At 38.7% G+C, this 27,512-nt stretch overlaps 1 protein-coding gene across 4 annotated transcripts in view; it reads left to right on the top strand.

Moving 5' to 3' along the window:
• Sik2 (salt inducible kinase 2) overlaps positions 1 to 27,512 on the top strand; it is a 114,691-nt gene that overhangs the window by 50,277 nt on the left and 36,902 nt on the right. For all 4 annotated transcript variants that reach the window (XM_021207720.2, XM_029543763.1, XM_029543762.1 and 1 more), the window contains exon 4: positions 23,755 to 23,916. In XM_021207720.2, the coding sequence (XP_021063379.1) occupies positions 23,755 to 23,916 (162 nt within the window). The remainder of the gene's footprint in view (positions 1 to 23,754; positions 23,917 to 27,512) is intronic.

Raw genomic sequence — 27,512 nt, 5'->3', positions numbered from 1 at the left:
TATGATTTCATATTAGGCCTAAAAAAGAAACTTAAAGATAAATTTTTAGGGGAAACCATTTAGCAAATATTGAAGGTAATACTAGCCAAGGGCAGAAAATAATAGGGCAAAAATAATCATAATAATGCTTTGTGTCACAGAACCCAAAGTCATTATCTTGTTAGACTATTTGATTCAGTTTTGTTTTATTTTGTTGTAAGGATAAGGTATCTGTGTTGCTTGGGACGGCCTGGAACCCAGTAGAAAGCTCCATCTTCAGAGTTCTGGGATCACGGCTGTATAACATCATGCTGAACTTTTTATATTGTTGGAAGAACAAAAGGGATAGAACAAACTTTCTAAATAACTAAGTGATTTACAGTGCCTAAAATGAACATGGCAGGGGGTGGGGGAAGGGGAGGATTACAAGCATGTGGTAACAAATCTCTAGGAATACATTAGCACTCAAATCAGATTTTAAAGACAAGAAACAGGTTTTATTAGAGATGATAATGATTTAGCACATGTATAAGACCTGGGTTTTAGTTTAATGCCCAGCACCACAAACAATAGAAATATTATTTCTATTAGAAATACAGAAGTTTTCATATATAATTACTAAATACTGGTTTTCTTAATGGAAAAATTATGTTTTAAAATGATAAGGCAAACCCAGTTTGTGGTCATGGACAGTATTTGGATGAGGGCATACATTGTATTTCATATTACATATATCAAACACTAAAAACTTCAGTAGTTTTGGTAGTCTGAAAAGGAAGAACTGTCTCAAGTATGAATGTATGCTGATGGAACTACACTATTCCTGCAGGCAGTGACACAATAAGGATAGCCAGATATCACAATAAAGTAGGCCTAGGAGTAGGGACAGGAATTGGGAGGTGGTATACAGCAGGCAGGTAACAAAGTTCCAGTCTGGACAGTCCATGTAGAAAACTGGGATTTGTTGATCTAAAATTACAGAGTGGTTAGCAGTTCCGTTCATTCAATAAATATTCACCAAGCTTTTGAATTTTTAAAAAATACTTGATAAGATCCAGATTAGCGTGGGTTCCCCCTGCCCATTTTCTGATAGTGTAGCCCTGTATTAGACTTCAATAGAGGAACGGAACAAATATATATGGAGAGAGATGGGATTAATTAGAGTGGCTTACCAGCTATGGTCCAGCTAATCTATCAGTGACTGTCTACAAATGGAAGTCCCAAGAATTCAGTAACTATGCAGTCCATGAAGCTGGATGTCTCAGCTGGTGTTCAATATATGCCAGAATCCCAAAGAAGTATGTTCTAATGCCACCAAAGAAATGGACTTGCCAATGAGAGCAAACAGGCAAAGAGAGCAAGCATCCTTTTTCCATGCCCTTTATATAGGCTGCTAGCAGAAGGTGTGGCCCAGTTAAAGGTGGGTCTTCTCACCTCAGAAGTCTTCCTACTTCAAATGATTTAAGAAAAAAATCCCTCACAGGTATACCCAGCCACTTGGGTTTTAATTAATTATGGATGAGGTCAAGTTGACAACCAAGAATAACCATCACAGACCCTAAGATGTATTTATTGGAAAGGGAAAAACAAAAAAAAACAACAACAACCACAACAACTTTGAATCAGCTGTTCAGATAGGACAACTGTTTTTTAGGGCTGACAAGGTGGCTCTGTGGGAAAGGCATCTGCCTCCAAGGCTGACTTCTGAGCTCAATCCCTAGGACGACCCACATGGTAGGAGAGACTCCATGGTAACTAATAACTCCTCTGTGTGGTAGATAGTTAATCTCAATTGGGAATTTCTACCCTGCCTTTGGTTGTTATTCAGCTCCCAGATAAAAGAAGCACAACTTTTATATTAGTGCCTTAATCAGCACTAAAGCTGGGCAAATATCTGCTCACCATACTATTTTCTCTATCGTTAACCTCAAGTTAAAACTAGCTATGTTCCGTCTGGGCTGCTCTTAACTACAATTGGCCAGCCCTCGTAGCCATGTTTTTATGATTCACTTCTTTACCCCATGGCCTCTTTCCTCTTTCTACCTATTCTCCTCCCCCTCCTTGTCCCTGCCTCCAACCCCAAGCCAGGGAACCAAAAAGTCCTGCCTATCTCATGCACTGCTATAGGCTGTAGGCAATTTTATTCACCAATCAGGAATAATGTGGTGAGTGAGGTTATCTCTAGTCCCTGGGGACAACCAGGCCTTAGAGGCCAGTATTTAGCATTACAAAACATAGCAAAAAACCAAACCTCAAAATTCCTCTAATTTGTTATCTAGCCTCTATATGCAACATGGCATGTACACATACACATATGTGTGCACACACATACATGCACACAAAATAAAAATATAGTAAGGAAAAATGTTTTTAAAACTACTTCTGTGTTTAAGCTTATGTAATTATAAATTAGTGGCTTCCAAACTCAGCCTGTGTTATTTTTAAAAAGTAATGTTCCTGAGAGTGTATTAAAAAACATGAAAGTTTAAAATTTCAATAGTGTATTTATTCATTTCTCATTTCTGTGACAAAACAATAAAAGCAACTTAAAGAAGGGTTTATTTTGCCTCACAGCTCAAGGATTCAGTCCATTGTGCTGGGAAGGTCTTGACTAGGGAGCTTTAGGTATCTGCTGTTGGGAAGCTGAGAGTGATAAACTGTTATGCATACTCACTTTCCCTTTTACTCATTCTTGAGTCCCAGTCCAAGGGATGGTACTGCCTACATTTAGGGTAGGCCCCCTACTTCAATTAACTGAATCTAAATAGTCCCCACAGACTTACCAAGAGATTTATTACCATGGTGAGTAAAAATTCCACCCAAGTTGACAATCAAGTTTAGTCATCACAAATAGGTAACCTGTCTATTGTGTGTGGTCGTTAGAATACAAATGTCCCTCATAAACTCATATATTTGAACGCTAACTCATCAGAGAGTGGAAATGTTTGAGAGGATTAGAAGGATTAGGAGGTGTGGCCTTGTTTGAATAGTTGTGGCTTTATTGGAGGAAGCCTTTCACTAGGGGTAGACTTTGAGGTGTCAAAAGTCCACACCAGGCACAGTCTCTCTCTGCCTATAGATTGCGAAGTAGCTCTCATCTACTACTCCAGTGCCTGCCTACATGCTGCCGTGCTCTCCCCCATGGTGATTAAAATAGACTAACCCTCTAAAACTGTAAGCAATCAACCAATTAAATGCTTTCTTTCATAAGAGTTGCATTTGGTCACAGCAATAGCCCAGTGACTAAGACAGTTGTATCAATTATATATTAAAACAGAAAAAAAAAACCCTATTTGCTATAACACATTTTTATATAATGCTGTTTAAGATCACTGGGAAAAGCCATAGTTCCCTATCAGTAGTAGATGTTGTAGCATACAAATAAATTACATTGCAGTCAAAGGAAAGAAAATAGATGCCAAGTGATTTTCATAATGAAATTTCAAGCTAATTGAAGCATGTGTTGCATTATGTGTATTTACTGTGGTAAGTATGTTAAGCTAGTGAAAAAGCATAAGCCAGAGACTAACAAGATCACTATGGCTATCATATCAAGAATAGGGCATGGGGGTGGGGGGACAAAGTAGGAAAACTAGGTGAGAAATTATTTGAATAGCGTGGGCAAAAAATGATAGACTGTACCAGAGAGGGACTGATGGAATTAAATAATAATGGTGAGATGTCAAAGTTAAAATTAATTGGACTTGCTGATAGGTTGTATTGAGAAAGAGAGAAAAGTCTAGTGATTAATTTTAGGAATAAAGCAATGTAGAACTATGTCATAAAGAATAGGGAAGGTGCAAGCTTAGGGCAAATAGCCAAGAGTTCTGTTTGGGGTGTGTTCAGTTTGAACTTTAGGGCCTGGTGAATAGACAGCTGACAGATGATGGTAATCAGCAGGGTGCCTATATCAATAAACAAGTGGCTGGCGGACCAAAAATAAAGTAAATATATAAAATTAAAAAAAATATACATATACATATATATACTATATATATATATATATATATATATATATATAGTAAAACCTTGATCGAGAACAAGGATTTAGTTAGTCCTCTATTGTTAATATTTTGAGTTGCTGGGCAGTAAATCAGATCTTGTTTATTCTAGGCAAGAACTCCTCCATTGAGTATATTCTTTATTGTGATTCATGTATACGATTCCTTTCTATCTGCTTCTAGCCAAGTCTTATTTTGATTGACAGAACTAAGCTGGTCAGAGTTTAGAGAGATGAGAAGAAATATGTTTGTGTGTGTACATTTTTTTTCTCTCAGAATCTACCTGTATCTAAAACTGTTTCTATTCCTAATATATATAAGCCAGAAGAATTTTGGAGGCTGTACTGGCTAATTTAAGGAGCTTCAGTTGAGGAAAATGCCTCCATGAGATCCAGCTGCAGGGCATTTTCTCAATTAGTGACCAAAAGGGGAGGTCCCCTTGTGGGTGGGACCATCTCTGGGCTGGTAGTCTTGGTTCTATAAGAGAGCAGGCTGAGCAAGCCAGGGGCCGCAAGCCAGTAAAAAACATCCCTCCATGGCCTCTGCATCAGCTCCTGCTTTCTGACCTGCTTGAGTTCCAGTCCTGACTTCCTTTGGTGATCAACAGCAGTATGGAAATGTAAGCCGAATAAACCCTTTCCTCCCCAACTTGCTTCTTGGTCATGATGTTTGTGCAGGAATAGAAACCCTGACTAAGACAGAGGCTGAGACAGAGGATGACCCTAAGTTCAAGGCTAACCTGGAATATAGAGTGAGAGAGAAACTGTTTCATTAAATAAAAAGGAACAGTACTACTTTATGCAATTGCTGTTTCATTGAAAGTCTTAGAATTTTTAACAAAACTTATTTTGTCTCCTATATAAAATTCAAAATGGTTCCCCCTTACCCCCCACACACACACACGCACACACACATTCTAGTAAGTTGAATAGGAGCTGTTAATCCTTAGTTACATTCTGCCCATAGTAATTTACCCAGTATTTAGACCTTCCTTTGGTTTGCCCTTTGAGTACAGCATTTCCTTAGCCCCCACTTCTCTACTCCTGATTTTCCCTTCTGCACAGATAGAAGACTATCCCTCCAACTCTTACTCATTCTCAGCAACTACTATCTTTACAGCCTTCTGTGTGTATCCCACAGGGGTGCCTACATTTGAAAAAAACTTCATTCCATTCACAGCACAAACTGCAACTGAATTATAGTAATTTAAAGTATGCTGAATTTAGTCTTCGTAGGCATCTGCATGATTGTATTTCACTCAAGAAAGGTAAAGCTAGATACTCACTGAATGTGCATAATAAATCCATGCTGGCACCAGTTCCTAATCCTATAGATTTCAACAGATCAAATCCAAAGACATTGAGATATCTCACTGACTTCTTCCAGCTGGTTTGGTTAGTAGACATCTTTGTGTAGAAACATAATGATCCACAAATATTTAAAGAGTGCCCTAGGTATTCTTTCAGTTGTCAGTAATTGCAGTGCATTGAAATCTCAAATAGGGTAAGCTTGGATTTCCACCGGGGCTTTAGTCTAGCTAAGATAAGTTCAATTCTATCAAAAATTCATTAATCATAAAACATTTATATCTGTAATATTTATTAAATCTTACAGTGTTGGGTTATTACATGTACAGTCAAATTATGAAAGAATTATAATTTTATATCTTATATTTCATAATGATTATATCATTAAACTAATTAGATAACAAATTCTTAGAAACAAAATGGATTTACCATGAAATTATTTTCCTTTAGAAGAGGAAGGAACAGAAGGATTAAGGGTGTCATGCTTGGGAGAAGGTGTAAAGCAAATAGGATTCTGGGGTTTGTTTATTTGTTGCATTTTGTTTACATTTGGGTTAGTTTTGGTTTTTTTTTTTTGAGTCAAAGAGCATGAAGTTAGGTAGGAAGAGAAATGGGAGATGATCTGGAAGGAGTTGGAGAAGAAAAATAGGATCAAAATATATGAAATACATGAAATTCTCAAGAAATAATAAAAAAAAAGAAAGGACTTAGATGCCAGTGTAAAGTGATACACACCTACAACTGGGCTTTCACAGGAACAAAAAACTGGACCAGTCTCAAGGGCCAACCCATTCCTCAATGACTGGCTTTTTCCATGCAGCTTTATTTTTTTAATTCAAATTTATTCCTTTGCTGTTGCAAGGACTCATTCAGGAAAAAGTACAGATGTCTTCAAAACATATAAGAATTCTGCTACTACTTCTAATAGAGGAAGAAAAGAATGGCTAGAAAGATGGTTCTGGACTGTAGACAACAAGGTGCAGGACCCTGAGTAGGGACAAAGGGTGAGACGCTTCTAAACTGGGTGTGCTGAACCCATGGCTGTGGAGCCACATGCACCCCAGGGTGTGTACAAACACAGCCAACACAGTTGTTGAATACAGCATCTGAGCATGTCAGAAGGTCGTGACACTTTTGTTGTCACAGTCCTGTACCTCTGTTCATTCCACCATTATGAATATGAATCCTGACGTTAACAAAACTGAATTAGTGAGAAAGATACCAAACTGTGGTAGTTGACCTGTTTCAAACTTCGTTTCAGCAGTACAGGGTAATGGTATATTTGGCTTTCCTCCAAGTGACAATTTTAAATCTATGCTGATCTCTTTCTATGTTGTGGTACAAGACTAACCATTTAAACCACCTAGAGACATCGCTTAATGCAGAAGTCAAATTGTAAGTTCAATTCTATGAAGTCATGTCCTTTTACAAAATATTAATATTTTAAAGTCAACAAAAGAAAACCTTGTTCAACATTGTACCTATAAGTTTATTTTTTTAAAAAAAACAAACTTATTTTTAATGACAGTTTTTAAACATTTTAACCATTTTTGGAACCCATCACCCACCAGAGATAGTGGAAAAAGGAAGGATATGGGGGAAATGGACCTGTTTAGAAAAGTTCTTTGGAGCAACTCCAGTTTGTGTTGTCTGGAAGTTGGCAGTTTAGTTTATAGGTTAGTAGGCAGCAGCAGCTCGATCAACTCACAAACACCTCACGGATACACCAGTAGTCTAGTGTGGTAGAGTCTTTAGCAACAGTAGTGACATGACCTAGCAGAGACAGCCAGGCCTCAGCCTCAGCTCCAGTCAGCAGGAGGAACCAATAGGAACACCAGAAGAAGTTCTCCGCTGTGCCTCTCTCAGGGAAGTGAAGGTCAGTGAAGATGTGAGACCCACAAGCGTTGCACAGCTACCTGTATCAGCAAGTCAAGCTCTGTCCCTGTCATTCCGTGGAGACATTATGTGTCTTCTACATGTTGTGTTTCAGCACTGCTTTTCCCTCAGTATGTGTCTTCTCTCAGCATGGGTCTTGCCTCAGGACAAACTGCAGCACACCACCAGAAGTTTTTTGGTGCATTTTTCTCTGTGGAGTCCCAACAAATGTAACTCAATTATGTAATGGTGGATCAGTATATGTGTGTCATTAGTAAAGAGTCTTTTGTTATGTGTCCTTTTACATGTATGTTCTAGTAGAACATCCTCTCTCCTGTGTCTGTTTTAGTGAAACATTTTTTATGAGTCTGTCTTAGCCTTTTACACCTGTGTCTATTTTAACGAAATGTCTTTTATGTATTTGTCTTAGTAAAACATCATCTAACCAATTTTTTAAAGAACCTTTAAGTTTTTAATTAGTACCTGCGCCCACGGTTAGAATCATCATCACCAGGATCAGCAGGTCGCGTAAGCACGAACAATTCCTCTCTGCTGTTAAAAGGGGGCATTTGTTGGATAACTACAAGAGTCTTTTAACTTGGTTGTATTTCTTCCTCTCTGCACACTTCCAGTAGCTTCATGATATGCCAGATCTTAGTGATGCTACCTTGAGTGAAGAAGCAGGTTCCCTGCCTCTGTTAGATCCCTCAGTATTTCCCAAATTGGACCATTTTATCTTTTATCCTTTCACCTAGCCTCTTTGATCTAATCTGTTTTCCTCTAGTTTCTAGCAATGGGTCTTTTCCACCCAAGATTCTGTCCTCTTCACCTCACTGCTTAATGAGAAGTGGTTTTAGAGCTGCCCTAGCAATGCATCTGATGTCTCCCAGTACTGAATATGTACCCTGGGGGAGTTGTACTGAAACTAGAGGTTTTCAATGAGATGATGACACCCAGGGAAATTTGCAAGCCATGGCTATTTTCTTCATAAAGTTCAGATCCATTGACGTATTAATATGAATTAATAGTAAACTTAGAGGTTATGCTATTTAGATATGCTTAGAAACTGAAGCTTCTAAATTATGGTTTGTCTAAGAACTGAGGACATAACCCAGTGGTTTTTAATTGATCAGGGATGTCTGTTCAATATTCCCTGGCTTAGGTGTTAGCCATAAGGAATCCCTGTTTCTTATCTTTCTTCTGGAATGAAGCACACTTTATCGTTCTGAATTTGCCTAATAAATTATGCCCCTTTCCACCAGTTAACCTGCAAATAAACAGGAAATAGATGGCAAAGTAGCTTGAAAAAGTGTTTGTGACCTTGTTCTAAGAGGAAGCAGGATTGGGTTTGTTCTGTTTCCTCATAAGATGGTTCCAATAACTAAAATTATCTACATGAGCATTTCCCATCCTGACTTTTTTAAAAAGTAAATTGGTTTTGATATCTAAAGATGTCATTCATTTTATAAAAATAATACAGTAGTATGTATTATATAAGGGGCATAACAATACAATTATAAATTTTAGGAAAAACTTGTTGAATACCTTTTACAGCTCCAAATTCAGTGGTTTACATCAACAATTATTTATCTATATGTTAGTGCAGAGATTCCATTGGGCTCAGATCTGTGTCACAGCGTTCATTCTGGGCATGTTCTTCTTGTGATGGTAGCAGCAGAGCAAGTCAAATCACAAACATTTCTTAAGGGCAGGACCAAGGTAGAAGGGAAGTATACCATCCAGTCTGCTGGGGAGAAAGTGAGCAGATACACTCTGTATCCGACACAACCTTGCCATGAGTTGGACAGAATTAACTGGTGTGTTCTGTGTTTCCCCGCTAGCCCTTCTGTCACATTGCTGTCCTCTTTTCTTTCACAAATGATTTTACATTGCCATTGTTACAATACTAATTGTGTGGAACCCCAGTGAGCATAGATCTTATAATAGTAAAGACACTGGCTAGTAAGTATAGGGCTTGACTTTTTGTTAACTACTTTTTAACCCAAGAATCTTAATGTACTGTCTGCTAACATGACTGCAATTGCTTCACTGAAAAACTGTTCCTGCTCTGTCTAGCTCAATCTATAATCTTAACTTGCCAGTGTATGTTTCTGAGTAAACCAGTCCCTCCCCGCATGGCCTCATCCATCCAGTGCACCTCACCAGTTCAGTGAAAGAGTGTGTGTGTGTGTGTGTGTGTGTGTGTGTGTGTGTTGCCCTTTGATCTGTGAGTGATGGCAATGCCTTATATCTTGAGTGTCAATTAACAATGTCTCTGTCTTTAAAGCACTTTTATACAGAGATCAAATGTTGCTTTCATCAGTGACTTATTCTCCTGGTTTGACATTTGGAACCTAATTCTTAAAAATTGTGTGATTTGATAAACTATAATGTTTAGAGTACATTTCCTCCCTTCTTAAGACCTAATTACATATCAAAATAGCTATCTCAGTGTATTAATCTGTGTAAAGAAATGTTAGAAGTGTGACCAGATTGCATTTATAAATATTATTATAGCACTACCATAAGTTGAGTAAACAGCACAGCACACCAGTACAATTTAGAATGGCTCGTTTATCAGTCCAGTCAAATGCATTACTCAGAAACAATTTATGACAGATTTTCAGGTCCTATAGAGATGATAAAAATAGATGGGATAAAAGTACCAATTTGGGGAGTCTAGAATATTAAATAACAATGAGATGATATCATTATCAAATATGAATTATGGCACTTTGCCACACTGTTCAGTTACCTTTTTAAAAAGTCGCTAAGAGACAGTTTTGAAATAATGAAACTTTACTGTATAAAACCAGTAAGCACACCCAAGTTACTCCTCTCGAATTATATGGAGAGTTTATGGTGTTTCAGACACTATCTCATCTTGTCTTCAAGCCAGCATTGCTTAATGACTGCTCCTCTGTAATGGTCTTGAAGTGCTGATTGAGGATTTTACTATTTAGCCTTCTTTTCTCATATGAACTGTAAAGCTATGTGCATTTGTTTACTGAATTTCCCTGTGACTCCACATCAGCTATCAAGTTCTTCAGGGCTGCTTATATTGTTTTGATGCTTGCAGCTGTGCAGGAGAAGTTTTGAATTATTTTTAGTTTATCAAATGTAACCACAGTAGGTCTCCTGTGGACTTTAACCCTCTTGCAGTCTCCCAGTGTTGTGAGATACAGAGTTCCTCCTTAGGCTCAGATGCATCTTGTGGTACCTTCCTTACTTTTGGTGCGCTGCTCTTGGTTCTCCTTGGGTCTCATGTGTCTGTTATCTGGCATGCCTCTTTCCACAGCTAGAATAGGAACTTCTTAGATTGCCCCTCCTGGTCATGCTGTCTAGAGTGGCCTCCCTCTTTTGCTCTCCATTGATGATACTGTATCACTGACACCTATTGGACTCTGTAGTTGCCATTTTTATTGTGTAGTTCTTGTCTTCTCTGTTGAAATAGACATATAATGAAGACAAAGTGCCAAGTATTTTGATGAGAGTTATTTAGATATTTGTAGAACAAATTAATAAATTGATGTTTTTTACTCTTTAACTTCAAAAATTAACCTCATAAAGATTCAGCTTTTAATTTAATTTGATTTGTGAATGTCTTAGTTAAAGTTACCATTGCTGTGAACAGACACCATGGCCATGACAACCCTTATAAAGGCAAACATTTAATTGGGGCTGACTTATAGGTTCAGAGGTTCAGTCCGTTATCACCATGGTGGGAAGCATGGCAGCATGCAGGCAGTCATGGTGCTGGTAAGGAGCTCAGAGTTCTATACCTTGTTTCTCAGGCAGCAAAAGGAGACTGTATTCTACACTGGGCATAGCTTGAGTATATAAAACCTCAAAGCCCACCCCCACAGTGACACACTTCCTCCAGCAAGGCCACATCTACTCCAACCAGGCCACACCTCTTACTAGTGCCACTCCCTACGGGCCAAGCATTGAAACACATGAGTCTGGGGGAGGGGTGCAAATCTATTCAAACCACCACAATGAGAGAGAGAGAGAGAGAGAGAGAGAGAGAGAGAGAGAGAGAGAGAGAGAGAGAGAGAGAGAGAGAGAGAGAGCGAGAGAGAGCGCATTATGTTTTGAGATTGTCCTAAGGACCACACAATTAAGAGTTCTAAGTAGTCTTTACTCTGTTGTACTGCTATGCTTCTCATGATACATAATTGATTTTATTCTGATTCATAGCTAAAGTAATTTAAGTATTTTTTTTAAATCTATGCCATGCAGTTGGAAACTGGGTGGCTATTATATTCTTTGTATGTGTTTATCTTTACAAGCCTTCATTTTCTATTTTTCCTCATATGTATTTTATGTGGTAACTGCTAGAGTTGTGCAACAGAACAAAGAAAATTCTCTGGGAAACCACAACCAACAGAATATCTGGAATAAAACCCTGTTCTTTGCCATTTAGTTAGAATGCAAATGCAACATAGTTTAATCCAGACTTCAATATATTAATAAATAACTCATTGACTAAATAATTTGCACTGTCATGAAGCATGTGACATAGAGCCAGGGTTCAAAATTAAGGTGCGAAGCTGGGCGTGGTGGCGCATGCATTTAATCCCAGTACTTGGGAGGCAGAGGCAGGCGGATTTCTGAGTTCTAGGCCAGCCTGGTCTACAAAGTGAGTTCCAGGACAGCCAGGGCTATACAGAGAAAACTTGTCTCAGAAAAACCAAAAACCAAAACAAAACAAACAAACAAACAAACAAAAAAAACAAAATTAAGGCGTGGCTGACCCTAGAATTTTTTCTATTATATTTGGGGATTTTCTTACTTATAAAATGTTAGAAGTTTATTTTACTCTTGTTTTATTTTTAAAAATATCTTTGAACTTATATTTTATGTCTATTGTATTATTACCATCTTCATTTCTGTGTAAGGGTTGCACATACTTTTTGAAAAAAAATGAGTATCTGCTTTTAATTATATTGAATGCTTGAACATGGAAGTCAGTTGAAAATAACTTTAAAATTAAAAAGTGTATAACTAGATAGGCATGGTGGCACATATCTTTAATCCTAGCACTCAAGAGGTAGAGGAAGGCAGAGCTTTTTGACTTCAAGCCAGCCTTGTCTGCTTTGTGAGTTCTAGGCTAGGCAAAGGCTACATAGTGAAATGCTGTCTCAAATAACAACCAAAAAAAGTATGTAACTAAAAACTAATTTCCTTCTTAGAAGCACGCAGTTCACTGCTTCAGAAGCTCTCTAGGATTAGGAGAACTGAATGAAGAGGAACAGATTTGAACAGTCTAATGATGGGAAATTGCTGAACACAGTTAAGTTACCAGAGTCACCACAGACAACAGTTTCCTTTATTTTTGTCAAACACATAATTTGAAATGATAATATGCTTATAAAAACACAGAATAAAGTGAGGTTTATAATTTGTACTTATATATTCACAAATGTCTCAATGGTGAAAGTTGAATGTAATTTGATGTTATAAATTAATTTTATAAACCAATGTATAAGATTAAGACAGCCTATTCTAATTTGACACAAGACTGACACCTAGTTGATCTTCTACTAGAAGTCACATGTCATGTAGTACATCTAATACTCTAAATGATTTTTTGAATTTTACTTAATAGACCTTCTTTTAAGTTAACAGACTGGAGTCCTGATTTAATAGTAACAGGGAATTTTACTTTATATAATATATAAATGCTAATTAAAGGAAATAATTGTTAGGAAAAAATATAAGATCTGGATATGGGAATTGGTAACAATAAAGAAATGACTCAGTTCTCTTAACTTGCTGCTCATGCCAAGGAGGACCTGGATTTGGTTCCAATACCCACATCAGGTAACTCATAACTGTCTGCCACTCCAGCTCTGGGACCTGGTGCCTTCTGGACCCCATGAGCACCTGCACTGAAAAGTATACAAACACACACAGACATATACATAATTATAAATATAACAGATCCTTTTAAAATCAAAAGTGTGAATCTTTAAATCTTCTTGAAAAACACAAATGGCCCGGTTTGGATTGCCTGTTGACTCCTTGGGGTTTACTGAGCCGTGCTCTGAAACCACTATCCCCTTACAGGTTGAGTAGCTATATATAGGAATCTTTGCAAATTTGTGGGTCAACAACTTCTGACCAGAAGTTATTATAATATATCGTGATTGCAGTTTTCTCTTCCCCTTCTCCACCCAACTCCTTCCCACTTCCCCTCCCATCTGGATCAACCCCCTTTCTGTCTCTCCTTAGAAAATAAGCAGGCATCCAAGGAAGAATGTTAAAATAAGGTACAGTACAATAAAACACAAATAAATAAGAATAGGACAGAACAAACGAAAAGATAAAGAGCCAAAGAAGAAGCACAAGAAACACATAGATACAGAAGCATACATTAGTACATACAGGAATCCATAGATACAGAGACACATACATTAATACTTACTGGGATCCATAAAAACACAGTACCAGAAACCATAATACATATGCAAAGGAGAAAAAGAAATGCCCTAACATAACATTTTAAGACAAAGAACCCCCAGAGGTGCTGTTGAGTTCATCTTGTGTTGGCCACTTGCTGCTGGGCATGAGGCCTGTCATTCATTGAAAGTGGCATTAGAGAAAACTAACTTTTCATTTATAAGTATCTATCAGTTAGAGACAGCTTCTGGGTTAAAGATGGGGGTGTATGTTCACTTCTCCTTTCAGCTCTAGGACCCCTACAAACCCGTGCTAGCCCTATGCATAATTTGCCGAAGTCCCTAGGAGTTCATATGTGGCTAGCCCTGATGTGGCTAGAAGACCTTGTTTCCTTGGTGTCCTTCAGCCCCTCTGGCTCTTAAAATCTTTCTAGTTGCTCTTCCACAGGGCTCCCTGAGCCATGAGGGGTGGAGTGTGATGGAGACATCCCATTTAGAACTGAGTGGTCCAAGTCTCTCACTCTCTGCACATGGACTGGCTCTGGGTCTCTGTATCTGTTCCCATATGCTGTAGGAGGAATCTTCTCTGATGATGACTAAGCAAAACATTGATCTCTGAATGCAGCAGAATGTCATTAGGAGTCATAGTATATCACACAATATACACCCTTTTGTCCACACATCTTTACTTGCAAATGTTCATTACAATGAGTCATTGAACTGGTTTGAGACCTCTGGCTTCTGCTACACTGTCAATACTGGATTCTTACCCAGACTCCTCTCAGATATCCTGTTGTTGCCCTGCTTCATGGAGATTCCATTGCTTGGGATCTACAGAACTAGCCCCTTTACTCACTCCAGCTGATCATAAATGGGGTAAATGTTGGGGTGAGCCAACTCAGAGGCCTGGACCTGGTCTGGGTGGTAGCAGAGTTGATCAGCCAGCTCTTCCAAACTTGGGTCACCAAGGCCAACTCTCCTGTGCTTCCCAGGAAAGGTGCAGGCCTGCTCTTCCAAGTGCTACAGCCAATGAGGGGCAGGGCCATCTCTGTGCAGCCTTTGGACATCAACATGGTCTCTGGCAGTAACCCAGACCAGGGAAGTTCACATAGGCCACAGACATAAACACAGATCCCTGCTGCTACATGGCCATGAACCTAGCCATGGCCCCTAGTGGCAGCACTAGTAAGGACTTCACCATGGCCTTAGTGGCAGTGCAGGCTACTCACATCAAGCTGTTCCTCACCACCCTCAAGTCTCCAGTCCTACCTCTCTTCATAGTTCTCTCTTCATAGTGGTTATTCCACTTCTCTCCCATCTCTCCATCACGTACTTTCACATCATAATGGAGTCTGCAGCGCAGGCCATATGGCAGTTGGCCACTTTAGGTGTCTTCAGCCCACTCATACCTCATGGTGCCAAGCAGATCTCTCCAGGATAGGTAACTTAATGAGACACTGTATTAACATAAAAAGTGAAAATTATAAAGTAAATCTTTTAACATAGCATTAAATATTTCATTTCAAACATTATTAATCTTGTAGCTTACCATTCAGCTCTAACTCTAAAGAATACTGATAGCTTCTAATTGGAAATTATGAAAGTTTACCAATAATTATGCCATGGTTTTAACATTCTTGTAATTTAAGGAAATTCAGCTGGCTTGGTTTTCCTGCTTCTTTGAGTCTGGGAAAGTTGTTCTATCTCTAGGGGGAAAGGAAGGTTATTACTGCATAGTGATGATGGTAGTGATGATAGCATGTATTTAATTATTATTATGTACCAGAATCTATGTGCTGAATTATAGATTTATCAGAGCAGAATGAGAAATCAGTTATAGTACACATATCTGTACAACTTGAACTTATTAGGGGATGAGCTATGCTTAGTTTAGGGATCAGCAGGAATGACTAGAGTTTTTAAGGTTGAATAAGGTTGAGATGTTAGAATGCCTAGAACATGATGGTGTGACTTATAAAAGAAGGAAAGGGGGAAGCTCAGGCTTTATCATTGCTGTGGGAGAGAGATGTGAGCTGGACACAATGCCACAGTCTGGAGGCTGAGACAAAAAGACCACTGTCAAAGCCTGCCTGGGCTACCTGGTTTGGTCAAACCCATGAGAAAGGTAACTAATGGAGATTCAACTGAGTAAATATTGAAAAATCATACTTGACAAATCTGGAGAATATTAAAATCCTAGGTGATGAACAAAATCCCCCCAGGGCAGTTTTTAAAACTTAAGAATTTATATATGTTCCCTTGAAATTATGTACAAAATTCTATATGTGTGTTCATATGTGTATAATTTTCATTCTGTGAGATCTATGAGCAGAAGGTCCCAGGCCAGTGACTAAGAAGCACCCCTGAGGTGAACAATTAAGGAGAAAATTAATTAACATTGTCCAATTAAGGGTAATGCAGATCAAAGGTGATCCGCACAAAAGTGTTAATTAGTTCTGGGAGGGAAGGCTATGTATACCAAAAAAAAAAAAAAAAGGGTGGGGGGAAAAAAAAAAAAAAAAAAGGGGGGGAGGGGGGCAAGGGCTAGAGAGATGACTCAGGTGCTGAGTGCCTGCTGCTTTCTAGAGTCCAGGGTGGTTTACAGTGCAACTTGAGCCAGCTCCGGGAGAGTCCATGCCCTCTTGTCACAGCAGGCACACATGTGACCTTCATACATACTCATGTAAATAAAAATAATAAAGATGAATCTTCAAAAAAACAAAACAAAACAAAACCCTTGGAGCTAGAAAGATGGTTCCCCAGTTAAGAGCACTTGCTGCTTTTGCAGAGGACCTGGGTTTTGTGTTCCTAGCACCTACCCAGCAGCTCAGTCATAATCTTAGCTCCAGAGGCTCTGACACCCTCTTCTGGCCTCCATTGGCATACACACAGAAAATAAAAGTAAATCCTTGTTAAAAATTCCAAGATAGTGTACTAGACTGGGGTGAACCTTGAAAATGTTGTGTTAAGAAGGAAGAGGTGAAGGCCCAGAATACAGCATGGTAGCTTCTTGTGAGAGCAAGTTAGTGAGAGCAAGTTAGTGAAAGAAATGGATACAGAACAAGAAAATCCAGAACCACCAGGGGAGGTAGTTTTGTTGGAGAACAGCTAAGTGTGGAGTGCAACTGAAAGGTCTTTATGGCTTTAGCCTGGGGGTAGGGGATGCCCTTGACTTTAAAGCAATTTCAGTGAGATGGGAAGCATAGAAACCACATCACAATGGACAGCTGGGTAAAAGAGGAAGGTAGAGAAGGCAGGTGGCCAGCGTCAACCCTGCTAGTGTAATAGCAACAGCAATAGTAAGTCAGCATTGGAATAAAACTTTTTGGTGGACTTTTATGTGTCAGAATCTAAACCAAGGTTTTTTTAAAATCTTTTTATAACCTTGTAAGTATCCTCTAATGAATCTCTGTTTTGGATGCGGAAATGGAGAGTTATAGAGATTGGGTTTTGCTCAGTATCACATGATCAGCAGCTGTAACAGGTTTTTAATTCTATCAACCTAGCTTCCCCTCATTTTTGAGAACATATTGGAGTGGGGTTGAGACAGGACTTCCTGTAGCCAAGCCTGGTCTTGACCTTACATCCTGGTCCTCCTGACCTCACTTTCAAGAGCTGAAGTTAAAGATAAATGCCACCACACCATGCCTGAGCCCTCAGTTATATTAAATATGAGAAATGTCTAAAACAAACTAAAGGAAAAGGGAGGTTCTGTAAAGTTTAAAGTGGGAGTAAATGCTCTTTTGTAAAAGTGGAGAAAAGACAATTATGGGCTTTTTTTTTCTTATAAAACACTAAAAAACTTCCAAAACCAAAAAGTAACCTGTAGACAGAGGAGGGAAACCAAGATGGAAGACTTCCAATTATATCATGTCATCTAGCTTTAATATTGACCTTACTAAGTACCAGGGGATTTATACAGATTAAAATTAGAAAGAATTCATTCCTGATCCTTGAAAACATACACAGCTGTTTTTCTCTCATTGGAAGTATTCTGCACAAACTTTTTAATGAACTGTATTTAACTTTAGCGAGTGCAGGGTTGAAGCCCAATGCCTGTTCTGGCATGAGCTCTGTCACTGAGCTACATCCCCACATCTTTTTTTCAAGTGTTTTTGAAGCATAATAGTTAGACACCATATTGTAGGACAGTGTTCTCTCAAGATAAAGAGAACTTCATAGAAATGTTAGCTTGTAAATTTCACTAATTATATTGTTAGCAGGAATATAAGTTCAGCTGTTTTGAGATTATTTGATGTTTAGGATAGAACAGGTACTTTAAGTTAATATTAAGAATCAAGATCTTTTAGGAAATTACTTTTTTAAAAAGTCAGACAGAAGTCAGATGGTATTAGGCATGCACTTTTAATCCCAACATTCAGGAGACAAAGGTAGGTGAATCTCTGAGTTTAAGGCCATTATCTTTACCAGAAATTCTTTATATTCTTAAGTGATCCTTTCTTTTCCTTCAGAATTGTAGATGACTATTGTGTAGGCTATAAAGGCAAAGTGAAGTGTTGTAAGCCTGCCATTTCAGTTACTGATACTAACAAATGTAGACTAGATATCCACTTACACTTAAGGCCTGTAATGTGTAGAATAATAATGTGTAGAATAGTTATATGTTATAGTTACTATCATCTTTTACAGTATGAATGGAAAGGTTAATAGTTATTAAAATACATACTTAATGCAAATTTAATAAATATTTAAAACATTGTCTACAACAAACTAAAGGAAAAGGGAGGGTCTAGAAAGTTTAAAGTGAAAGTAAATGTTCTTAAGTAAAAAGCAGAGAAAAGACAATTATGAGCTTTTTTTTTCTTAAAATGAAACAAGGTTTATTTTGTTTTAAAAGACTAAATTTTATGGTGTTTTGTATAGTGCTAAGTGCTGTAGATAATTACAATAGAGAAAAGCTTCATTTGTATTCTCAAAATGCTCAGATGTACAAATATTTTCAAGGCACAGTTTGTTACTATTAAGGTTGTATCATGTATACACTGGGATATTTATATATATGAGAATAACAATGTTTCAGAGTATGATATGTGATAAGGAGTTTTGTGGTATTTTGAATAAGAATGGCCCCCATAGGCTCATATATTTGAATGTAATTTGGTTCCAAGTTGGTGGACTCTTTAAGAAAGATTAGGAGGTGTGGCCTTGTTGGAGGAGGTGTGTCACTCGGGGTGAGGTTGAGGTTTGGGGGTTTTTTTGTTTGTTTGCTTTTAATTTTTTCTTTTTTATTAGATATTTTCTTTATTTACATTTCAAATACTATCCCCTTTCCTGGTTTCCCCTCCAAAAACCCCCTATCCTATCCTCCCTCCCCCTGCTCACCAACCTACCCACTCCCGCTTGCCTGTCCTGGCCTTCCCCTACAGTGGGGCAGCAAGCCTTCTCAGGACCAAGTGCCTCTTGTTGGAGCATTGATGTCCAACAAGGCTGCTACATATGCAGCTGGACTCTTTGTTGTTTTAGTCCCTGGGAGCTCTGGGGGTACTGGTTGGTTCATATTGTTGTTCCTCCTATGAGGCTGCAAGCTCCTTCAGCTACTTTAGTCCTTTCTCTAGCTCCTCCATTGGGGACCTTGTGCTCAGTCCAAAGGTTGTCTGAGAGCATCTATCTCTGTATTTGTCAGGCACTGTCAGAGCCTCTCAGAAGACAGCTATATCAGGTTCCTGTCATCAAGCACTTGTTGGCATCAATAATAGTGTCTGAGTTTGATGACTATATGTGGGATGGATTCCCAGATGGGGCACTCTCTGGGATGGTCTTTCCTTCAGTCTCTGCTCCACACTTTGTCTCTGTATCTTCTCCCATGGGTATTTTGTTTCCCCTTCTAAGAAGGACCGGAGTATCCATACTTTGGACTTCCTTCTTCTTGAGCTTCATGTGGTCTGTGAATTGTATCTTGGGTATTCTGAGCTTCTGGGATAATATCCACTTATTAGTGAGTGTATACCATGTGTGTTCTTTTGTGATTGGGTTACCTCACTCAAGATGATATTTTCTAGTTCCATCCATTTACCTAAGAATATCATGAATTCATTGGTTTTTTTAAAATAACTTTTATTTATTTATTTTTATGTGCATAGGTATTTTGCTTGTATGAATGTCTGTGTGACGTTATCAGATAGTGGTCAGCAGTCATGTGGGTGCTGGGAACTGAACCCAGGTCCTCCGGAAGAGCAATCAGTGTTCTTAGCTGCTGAGGCAACTCTTAACCGCTAAGCCATCTCTCCAGGCCGAATTCATTGTTTTTAATAGGCAAGTATTATTCCATTGTATAAATGTACCACATATTCTGTTTCCATTCCTCTGTTGAGGGACATCTGGGTTCTTTCCACCTTCTGGCTATTATANATAAGGCTGCTATGAACATAGTGGAGTATGTGTCCTTATTACATGTTTGAGCATCTTCTGTGTATATGCCCAGGAGTGGTATAGCTGGATCCTCTGGTAGGACTATGTCCAATTTTCTGGGGTACCGCCAAACTGATTTCCAGAGTGGTTGTACCAACTTGCAACCCCACCAGCTGTGGAGGAGTGTTCCTCTGTCTCCACATCCTCGCCAGCATCTGCTGTCACCTGAGATTTTGATCTTATCCATTCTGACGGGTATGAGGTGGAATCTCAAGATTGTTTTGATTTGCATTTCCCTGATGACTAAGGATATTGAACATTTCTTTAGGTGCTTCTAGGCCATTCGATTATTTCTCAGTTGAGAATTCTTTGTCTAGCTCTGTACCCCATTTTTAATAGGGTTATTTGGTTCTCTGGAGTCCAACTTCTTAAGTTCTTTGTATATATTGGATATTAGCCCTCTATCAGATGTAGGATTAGTAAAGATCTTTTCCCAATCTGTTGGTTGCCGTTTTGTCCTATTGACAGTGTCCTTTGCCTGACAGCTTTGTAATTTTATGAGGTCCCATTTGTCAATTCTTGATATTAGAGCATAAACTATTGGTGTCCGTTCAGGAAATTGTCCACTGTGCCCATGTGCTCGAAGCTCTTCCCCACTTTCTTTTCTGTAAGTTTCAGTGTATCTGGTTTTATGTGGAGGTCCTTGATCCACTTGGACTTGAGCTTTGTACAAAGAGATAAGAATGGATCCATATGCATTCTTCTGCATGCTAACTGCCAGTTGAACCAGAACCATTTGTTGAAAATGCTGTCATTTTTCCACTGGATGGTTTTAGCTCCTTTGTCAAAGATCAAGTGACCATATGTGTGTGGGTTCATTTCTGAATCTTCAATTCTATTTCATCGATCTACCTGCCTGTCACTGTACCAATACCATACAGATTTTTATCACTATTGCTGTGTAGTACAGCTTGAAGTCCAGGATGCTGATTTCCCTGGAAAATCTTTTATTGTTGAAAGGAGTTTTTACTATTCTGGGTTCTTTATTACCCCAGATGAATTTATAAATTTCTCTTTCTAACTCTATGAACAATTGAATTGGAATTTTGATGGGGTTTGCATTGAATCTGTAGATTGCTTTCAGCAAGATGGACATGTTTACTATATTAATCCTGCCAATCCACAAGCATGGGAGATCTTTCCATCTTCTGAGGCTTGAATTTCTTTCTTTAGAGACTTGAAGGCCCATACCTAAATATAGTAAAAGCAATATACAGCAAACCACTAGCCAACATCAAACTGAATGGAGAGAAACTTAAAGCAATCCCACTAAAATCAGGGACTAGACGAGGCTGCCCTCTCTCCCTTTCTATTCAGTATAGTACTTGAAGTTCTAGCTAGAGCAATTAGAACAACAAAAGGAGGTCAAAGGGATACAAATTGGAAAAGAGGAAGTCAAACTATCACTATTTGCAGATGATATGATAGTATACTTAAGTGAGCCCTAATAACTCCACCAGAAAACCCCTACAACTAATAAAAAATTTTAACAAAGTGGCTAGATATTAAATTAACTCAAACAAATCAGTAGCCTTCCTATACTCAAAGGATAAACAGGCTGAGAAAGAAATTAGAGAAACGACACCCTTCACAATAGTCACGAACAATATAAAGTCTCTTGGTGTGACTCTAACTAAACAAGGGGTTAAGGTTTCAAAAGACCATATCAGGCCCAGTCTCCCTCTTTCTTCCATGAACTTATGGTTCAGATGTGTGAGCTCTCAACTGCTGTTCCAGCACCATGCTGGCCTGCTTGCTACCATGTTTTCTGCCATAATGATCATGAACTAACTCTCTGAAACATAAGCAAGTTCCCAGTTAAATGCTTTCTTTTATAAATTGTCTTGATTGTAATCACAGCAAAATGGAACAATAACTTAAGATTCAGAGAAGAGAGATTCTCTTTACCTAAAATGATACAAGACTACTAAGGGTAAAGTGACATTTGAGCAAGATTTTGAAAGGATGGTTAGGGTTTCAGTAAGTCTATAAGAGATAATAAAATAGTCCCAGATTCTGGTACCAGATCAAATCATTTACTTTTCTGAACTCTACTTATCTTCAGCTTTGATATTCATAATATGGGGATTACCAAACATTATCAAAGAGGTTTATAGGATATGAGATAGTATGGCATCAACATACTTTGTAAAATGCGAACTCTTTTTTTTTTTATTTTATTTATTATATATAACTACACTTTAGCTGTCTTTAGACACCCCAGAAGAGGACATCATATCTCTTTACGGAGGGTAGAGAGCCACCATGTGGTTGCTGGGAATTGAACTCAGGACCTCTGGACGAGCAGTCAGTGCTCTTAACCTCTGAGCCATCTCTCCAGCCCCCAACTGTGAGGTCTTAAATGAATTTTAAAAAGAAATCATCATAGGGCAGAGAAATGTATGAATATTATCACTGTGCTGGCTACTTCATGTCACCTTGACACAGCAAGAGTCAAGGAGCCTCAGAAAAGAAAGGAGCCTCAATTGAGAAAATGACTCTGTAAGACCTGACTAAGGCATTAGTGATATGGGAGGGACCAGCCCATTGTGGATGGTGCCATCCCTGGGCTGGTGATCCTGGGAAGCAAGCTGAGTGAGCCATGAGGAACAAGCCAATAAGCAGCACTCCTCCATGGCTTCTGCATCAGCTTCTGCCTACTGGTTTCTGCCCTGTTTGAGTTCCTCCCTTAGTCCCTCAGTGTACTATGATTCAGGATATGTAAGCCAAATAAACTTCTTCTCCAAGTTGCTTTTGGTCATAGTGTTTCATCATAGAAATAGTAATCTTAAGACAGCCACTAATATGTCTTTACTGAAGAAAATTACATTAAATAATTTTTTTTCAAAATTTATGTTGGTCCCCTCCCAAAAAGATTTTAGAAGGCTTTCATCTCTTCAGGTTGTAGCATTTAGTTTTATTGAAGTCATGTACATAGTTAGTGTAGAATTAATTTTCAGTTAAACTGCTTTAATAAAGATCGTAACACTGTACAAAGATAGCACATTTATCCTGCAAAATGATTACAGTCATTTGCATGGCTGTACAGTTACAAAAGCAAGTCTCCCTGCTCTTGGGTAGATCAGAATTGTTTCTTTGAGCAGATCAGGGTTTGAATTATTGAAACTATGTCTAGGTCTTACAATGGAAGTAATGCTTATGGCATCCTTTCTCTGGTATATCAGAGAATTCATTTGTGTTCTTTGCCTTGCAAGACTTTTATTTAAATATGCTGTGAAGAAACAGTATATCTTTAGCAAATTAGCAGAGAGTACATAGGCAGAAAAAAAATAAAAATAAAACTTACTTTAAGACATGGTGTGACCATCGGGCGTGGTGGCGCATGCCTTTAATCCCAGCACTTGGGAGGCAGAGGCAGGCAGATTTCTGAGTTCGAGGCCAGCCTGGTCTACAGAGTGAGTTCCAGGACAGCCAGGACTACACAGAGAAACCCTGTCTCGAAAAAACCAAAAACAAAAACAAAAACAAACAAACAAAAAAAGACATGGTGTGACCATTGTGCCACCCCTGCTGTTATCTGATATTGGGCTCTTGGAATTTATGTTGAACCTATGAAATTTAGTTGGGGTTACTTCTCCAAAGGCAAGAAACTTGGGAAACATGTTTTTTTTGTGTGTGTGTTATTTGAATGTTCATTTTTTTTTCATTAAAAGAAATGAGTCAAAAGTTTTTCCTGAATACTAAAATTGAGCTTATTCTATTGTTGTGAATAGTTTTAAATATTCTCTTCTTTTACAGATTATCTTGCTAATCATGGCCGGTTAAATGAATCTGAAGCCAGGAGAAAATTCTGGCAAATTCTGTCCGCTGTTGATTATTGCCATGGCCGAAAGGTAGTGCACCGTGACCTGAAGGCTGAAAATCTCCTGCTGGATAACAACATGAATATCAAAATTGCAGGTAAGTAGGATGTAACTGCCTGGGAAATGATCCAGTGAAGGCCATTGTCCTGAGTGTGTGGAAAGAGCCCTGCAGGCAGTTGGGCTTTAGCAAGATAGAGTTACCTCTTAGTCCTTTGTGTGACTATGAAGAAAGAAAATAGGTTCTCTTTCAATGTATAAAGTGACAGGACTGTTCTTAGGGGGTCTGAGTTGCATCTAAATTTCTTGGGAGGTTCTGTAAACAGGTTGTTAGTCAATGTGAAGCTGATTAGAAGTCGAGAGGGCCAGAAGTGCTGGTCCAGTGAGGATGCAGACAAAGGAGGTGACGGCAGCAGAAGGTGCATGACACAGAGAGATGCATCACACGTGTTTCTGTGTATGTGTGTGTGTCGTCTTCTGTGTTTGTTCGTTTTATCATTTTTGAGACAGAGCATTGAATCTCATACAGCCCAGGCTGGTTTTAAGCACATTATGTAGCTCGGGCCACCTGGTGGTCCTCCTACCTTTGCTTCCCCAGTTGGGAGATTACAAGCATGTACCACCATATCCAGCTTCATGATGTGAGTTTCTTTTTTCCTTCCTTCCTTCCTTCCTTCCTTCCTTCCTTCCTTCCTTCCTTCCTTCCTTCCTTCCCTCCCTACCTCCCTCCCTTCCTCCTCCCTCCTCCCTCTCCCTCTCTCTCTCACTATGTAAACCTGGCTGGCCTGGAACTCACTATGTAGATCAGGCTGTCCTTGAACTCACAGAGATCTACCTGCCTCTGTTTCCCAAATGCTGGGATTAAAGTTGATAATATGAGGTAGAATCGGGGGTGAGTAGAACACAATATCTGTTCCAAAACCACTGGGAATAACTGGGACCAGCAAGATCCAGGGATGCAGGAACCCCGCCCAACCAGTGGCTTGGGTTCCTTCCAGTCTGCACCAGTTTACCTTGGACACAAATGCAGTAGCCAGTCCCACAGCACCCAAAGGAGGCTCAAATCCCAGGCGCTTTAACACACCCAGAATCCCAGGATCCTAGGATCCCAGGAGCTTGGTCACACCAGGATCTCAGGGTCCCAGAGGTAGCTTGACTCCCAGGAACTCTGACACACCTAGAATCTCAGGATCACAGAGACAGCTGGACTCTGAGGAATTCTGACACAACCAGGATTACAGGAAGGACAGGCTCCAGTCAGACATAGCAAGGGCAGGTAGCAGTAGATATAATCAGATGTCGGAAGGCAAACCTAAGAACATAAGCAATAGAAACCAAGGTTGCTTGGCATCACCAGAACCCAATTCTTCCACCACCATAGCATGTCCTGGATACACCATCACACTAGAAAAACAAAACTCCGATCTAAAAATCACTTCTCATAATGGTGATAGAGGACTTAAATAACATAAATAACTCCCTTAAAGAAATACAGGAGAACACAGGTAAACAGATAGAAACCCTTAAAGAGGAAACACAAAAATCCCTTATTTAAAGAATTACAGGAAAACACAAACAGGTGAACAAAATGAACAAAACCATCCAAGATCTAAAAAAGGAAATAGAAACAATAAAAAAAATCACAAAGGGAGAAAACCCTGGAGTTAGAAAACCTAGGAAAGAGACCAGAAGTTATAGATGCAAACATCACCTACAGAATACAAGAAACAGAATAGAGAATCTTAGGTGGAGAAGATACCATAGAAAACATTGACACAACAGTCAAAGAAAATGTAAAATGCAAAAAGCTCCTAACCCAAAACATCCAGGAAATCCAGGACACAATGAGAAAACCAAACCTAAGGATAATAGGTATAGAAGAGAGTGAAGATTCCCAACTTAAAGGGCCAGTAAATATCTTCAACAAAATTATACAAGAAAACTTCCCTAACCTAATAAAAGGAGATGCCCATGAACATACAAGACACCTACAGAACTCCAAATAGACTGAACCAGGAAAGAAATTCCTCCCGTCACATAATAATCAAAATGCCAAATGCACTAAACAAAGAAAGAGCATTAAAAGCAGTAAGGGGAAAAGGACAAGTAACATACAAAGGCAGATCTATCAGAATTACACCAGACTTCTCATCAGACACTATGAATGCCAGAAGATCCTGGGCAGATGTCATACAGAGACCTAAGAGAACACAAATGCCAGCCCAGACTGCTGTACCCAGCAAAACTCTCAATAACCATAGAGGGAGAATCCAAGATATTCTATGACAAAAATAAATTTATGCAATATCTCTCCACAAATTCAGCCCTTCAAAGGATAATAAATGGAAAACTCCAACACAAGGAGGGAAAGCACACTCTAGAAAAAGCAAGAAAATAATCTTTTAACAAACCTAAAAGAAAATATCCACACAAACTTAATTCCACCTCTAACAACAAAAATAACAGGAAGTAACAATCACTTTTCCTTAATATCTCTTAACATCAATGGACTCAATTACCCAATAAAAAGACATAGACTAACAGACTAGATATGGAAACAGGACCCAGCATTTGCAAGAAATGTACCTCAGTGACAAAGACAGACACTACCTCAGAGTAAAAGGTTGGACAACAATTTTCCAAGCAAATGCTGAACAATGCTCTATTCAATGATAACTTGGTCAAGGAAGAAAAAAGAAATTGAAGACTTTTTAGAATTTAATGAAAATAAAGACGCATCATACCAAAACTTATGGACACAATGAAAGCAGTGGTAAGAGGAAAACTCATAGATCTTAAGTGCCTCTAAAAAGAAACTCAACAGCACACCTGAAAGCTCTAGAACAAAAAGAAGCAAATACACCCAAGAGGAGTAGATGGCAGGAAATAATCAAACTCAGGGCTGAAATCAACCATATAGAAACAAAAAGAACTATACAAAGAATCAACAAAAACAAGAGCTGATTCTTTGAGAAAATCAACAAGATAGATAAACCTTTAGCCATACTTACCAGAGGATACAGAGAAACTATCCAAATTAATAAAATCAGAAATGAAAAGGGAGACATAACAACGGAAACTGTGGAAATTCAAAAACTCATCAGATCCTACTACAAAAGTTTATACTCAACTCATATACTTAAGTGACCCCAAAAATTCCACCAGAAAACTCCTAAAGCTGATAAACAACTTCAGCAAAGTGGCTGGATATAAAATTAACTCAACCAAATCAGTAACCTTCCTCTACTGAAAGGATAAAGAGGCTGAGAAAGAAATTGGAGAAATGACATACTTTACAATAGTCACAAATAATATTATATATCTTAGTGTGACTCTAACCAAGCAAGTGAAAGATCTGTATGGCAAGAACTTCAACTCTGAAGAAAGAAATCCAAGAAGATTTCAGAAGATGGAAAGATCTCCTGTGTTCATGAATTGGCAGGATTAATATAGCCAGAAGGTGGAAAGAACCCAGAAAAATATGGTACTTTTACACAATAGAGTACTACTCAGCAATTAAAAACAATGAATTCATGAAATTGTTTTTTGGTTTTTCGAGACAGGGTTTCTCTGTGTAGCCCTGGCTGACCTGGAACTCACTCGGTAGACCAGGCTGGCCTCGAACTCAGAAATCTGCCTGCCTCTGCCTCCCGAGTGCTGGGATTAAAGGCATGCGCCACCACGCCCGGCTGAAAT

The sequence above is a fragment of the Mus pahari genome, chromosome 10 (genome assembly GCF_900095145.1).
Source record: "Mus pahari chromosome 10, PAHARI_EIJ_v1.1, whole genome shotgun sequence".
Lineage (NCBI taxonomy): Eukaryota > Metazoa > Chordata > Mammalia > Rodentia > Muridae > Mus > Mus pahari.
This window is presented reverse-complemented; position numbering and strand designations above follow the sequence as displayed.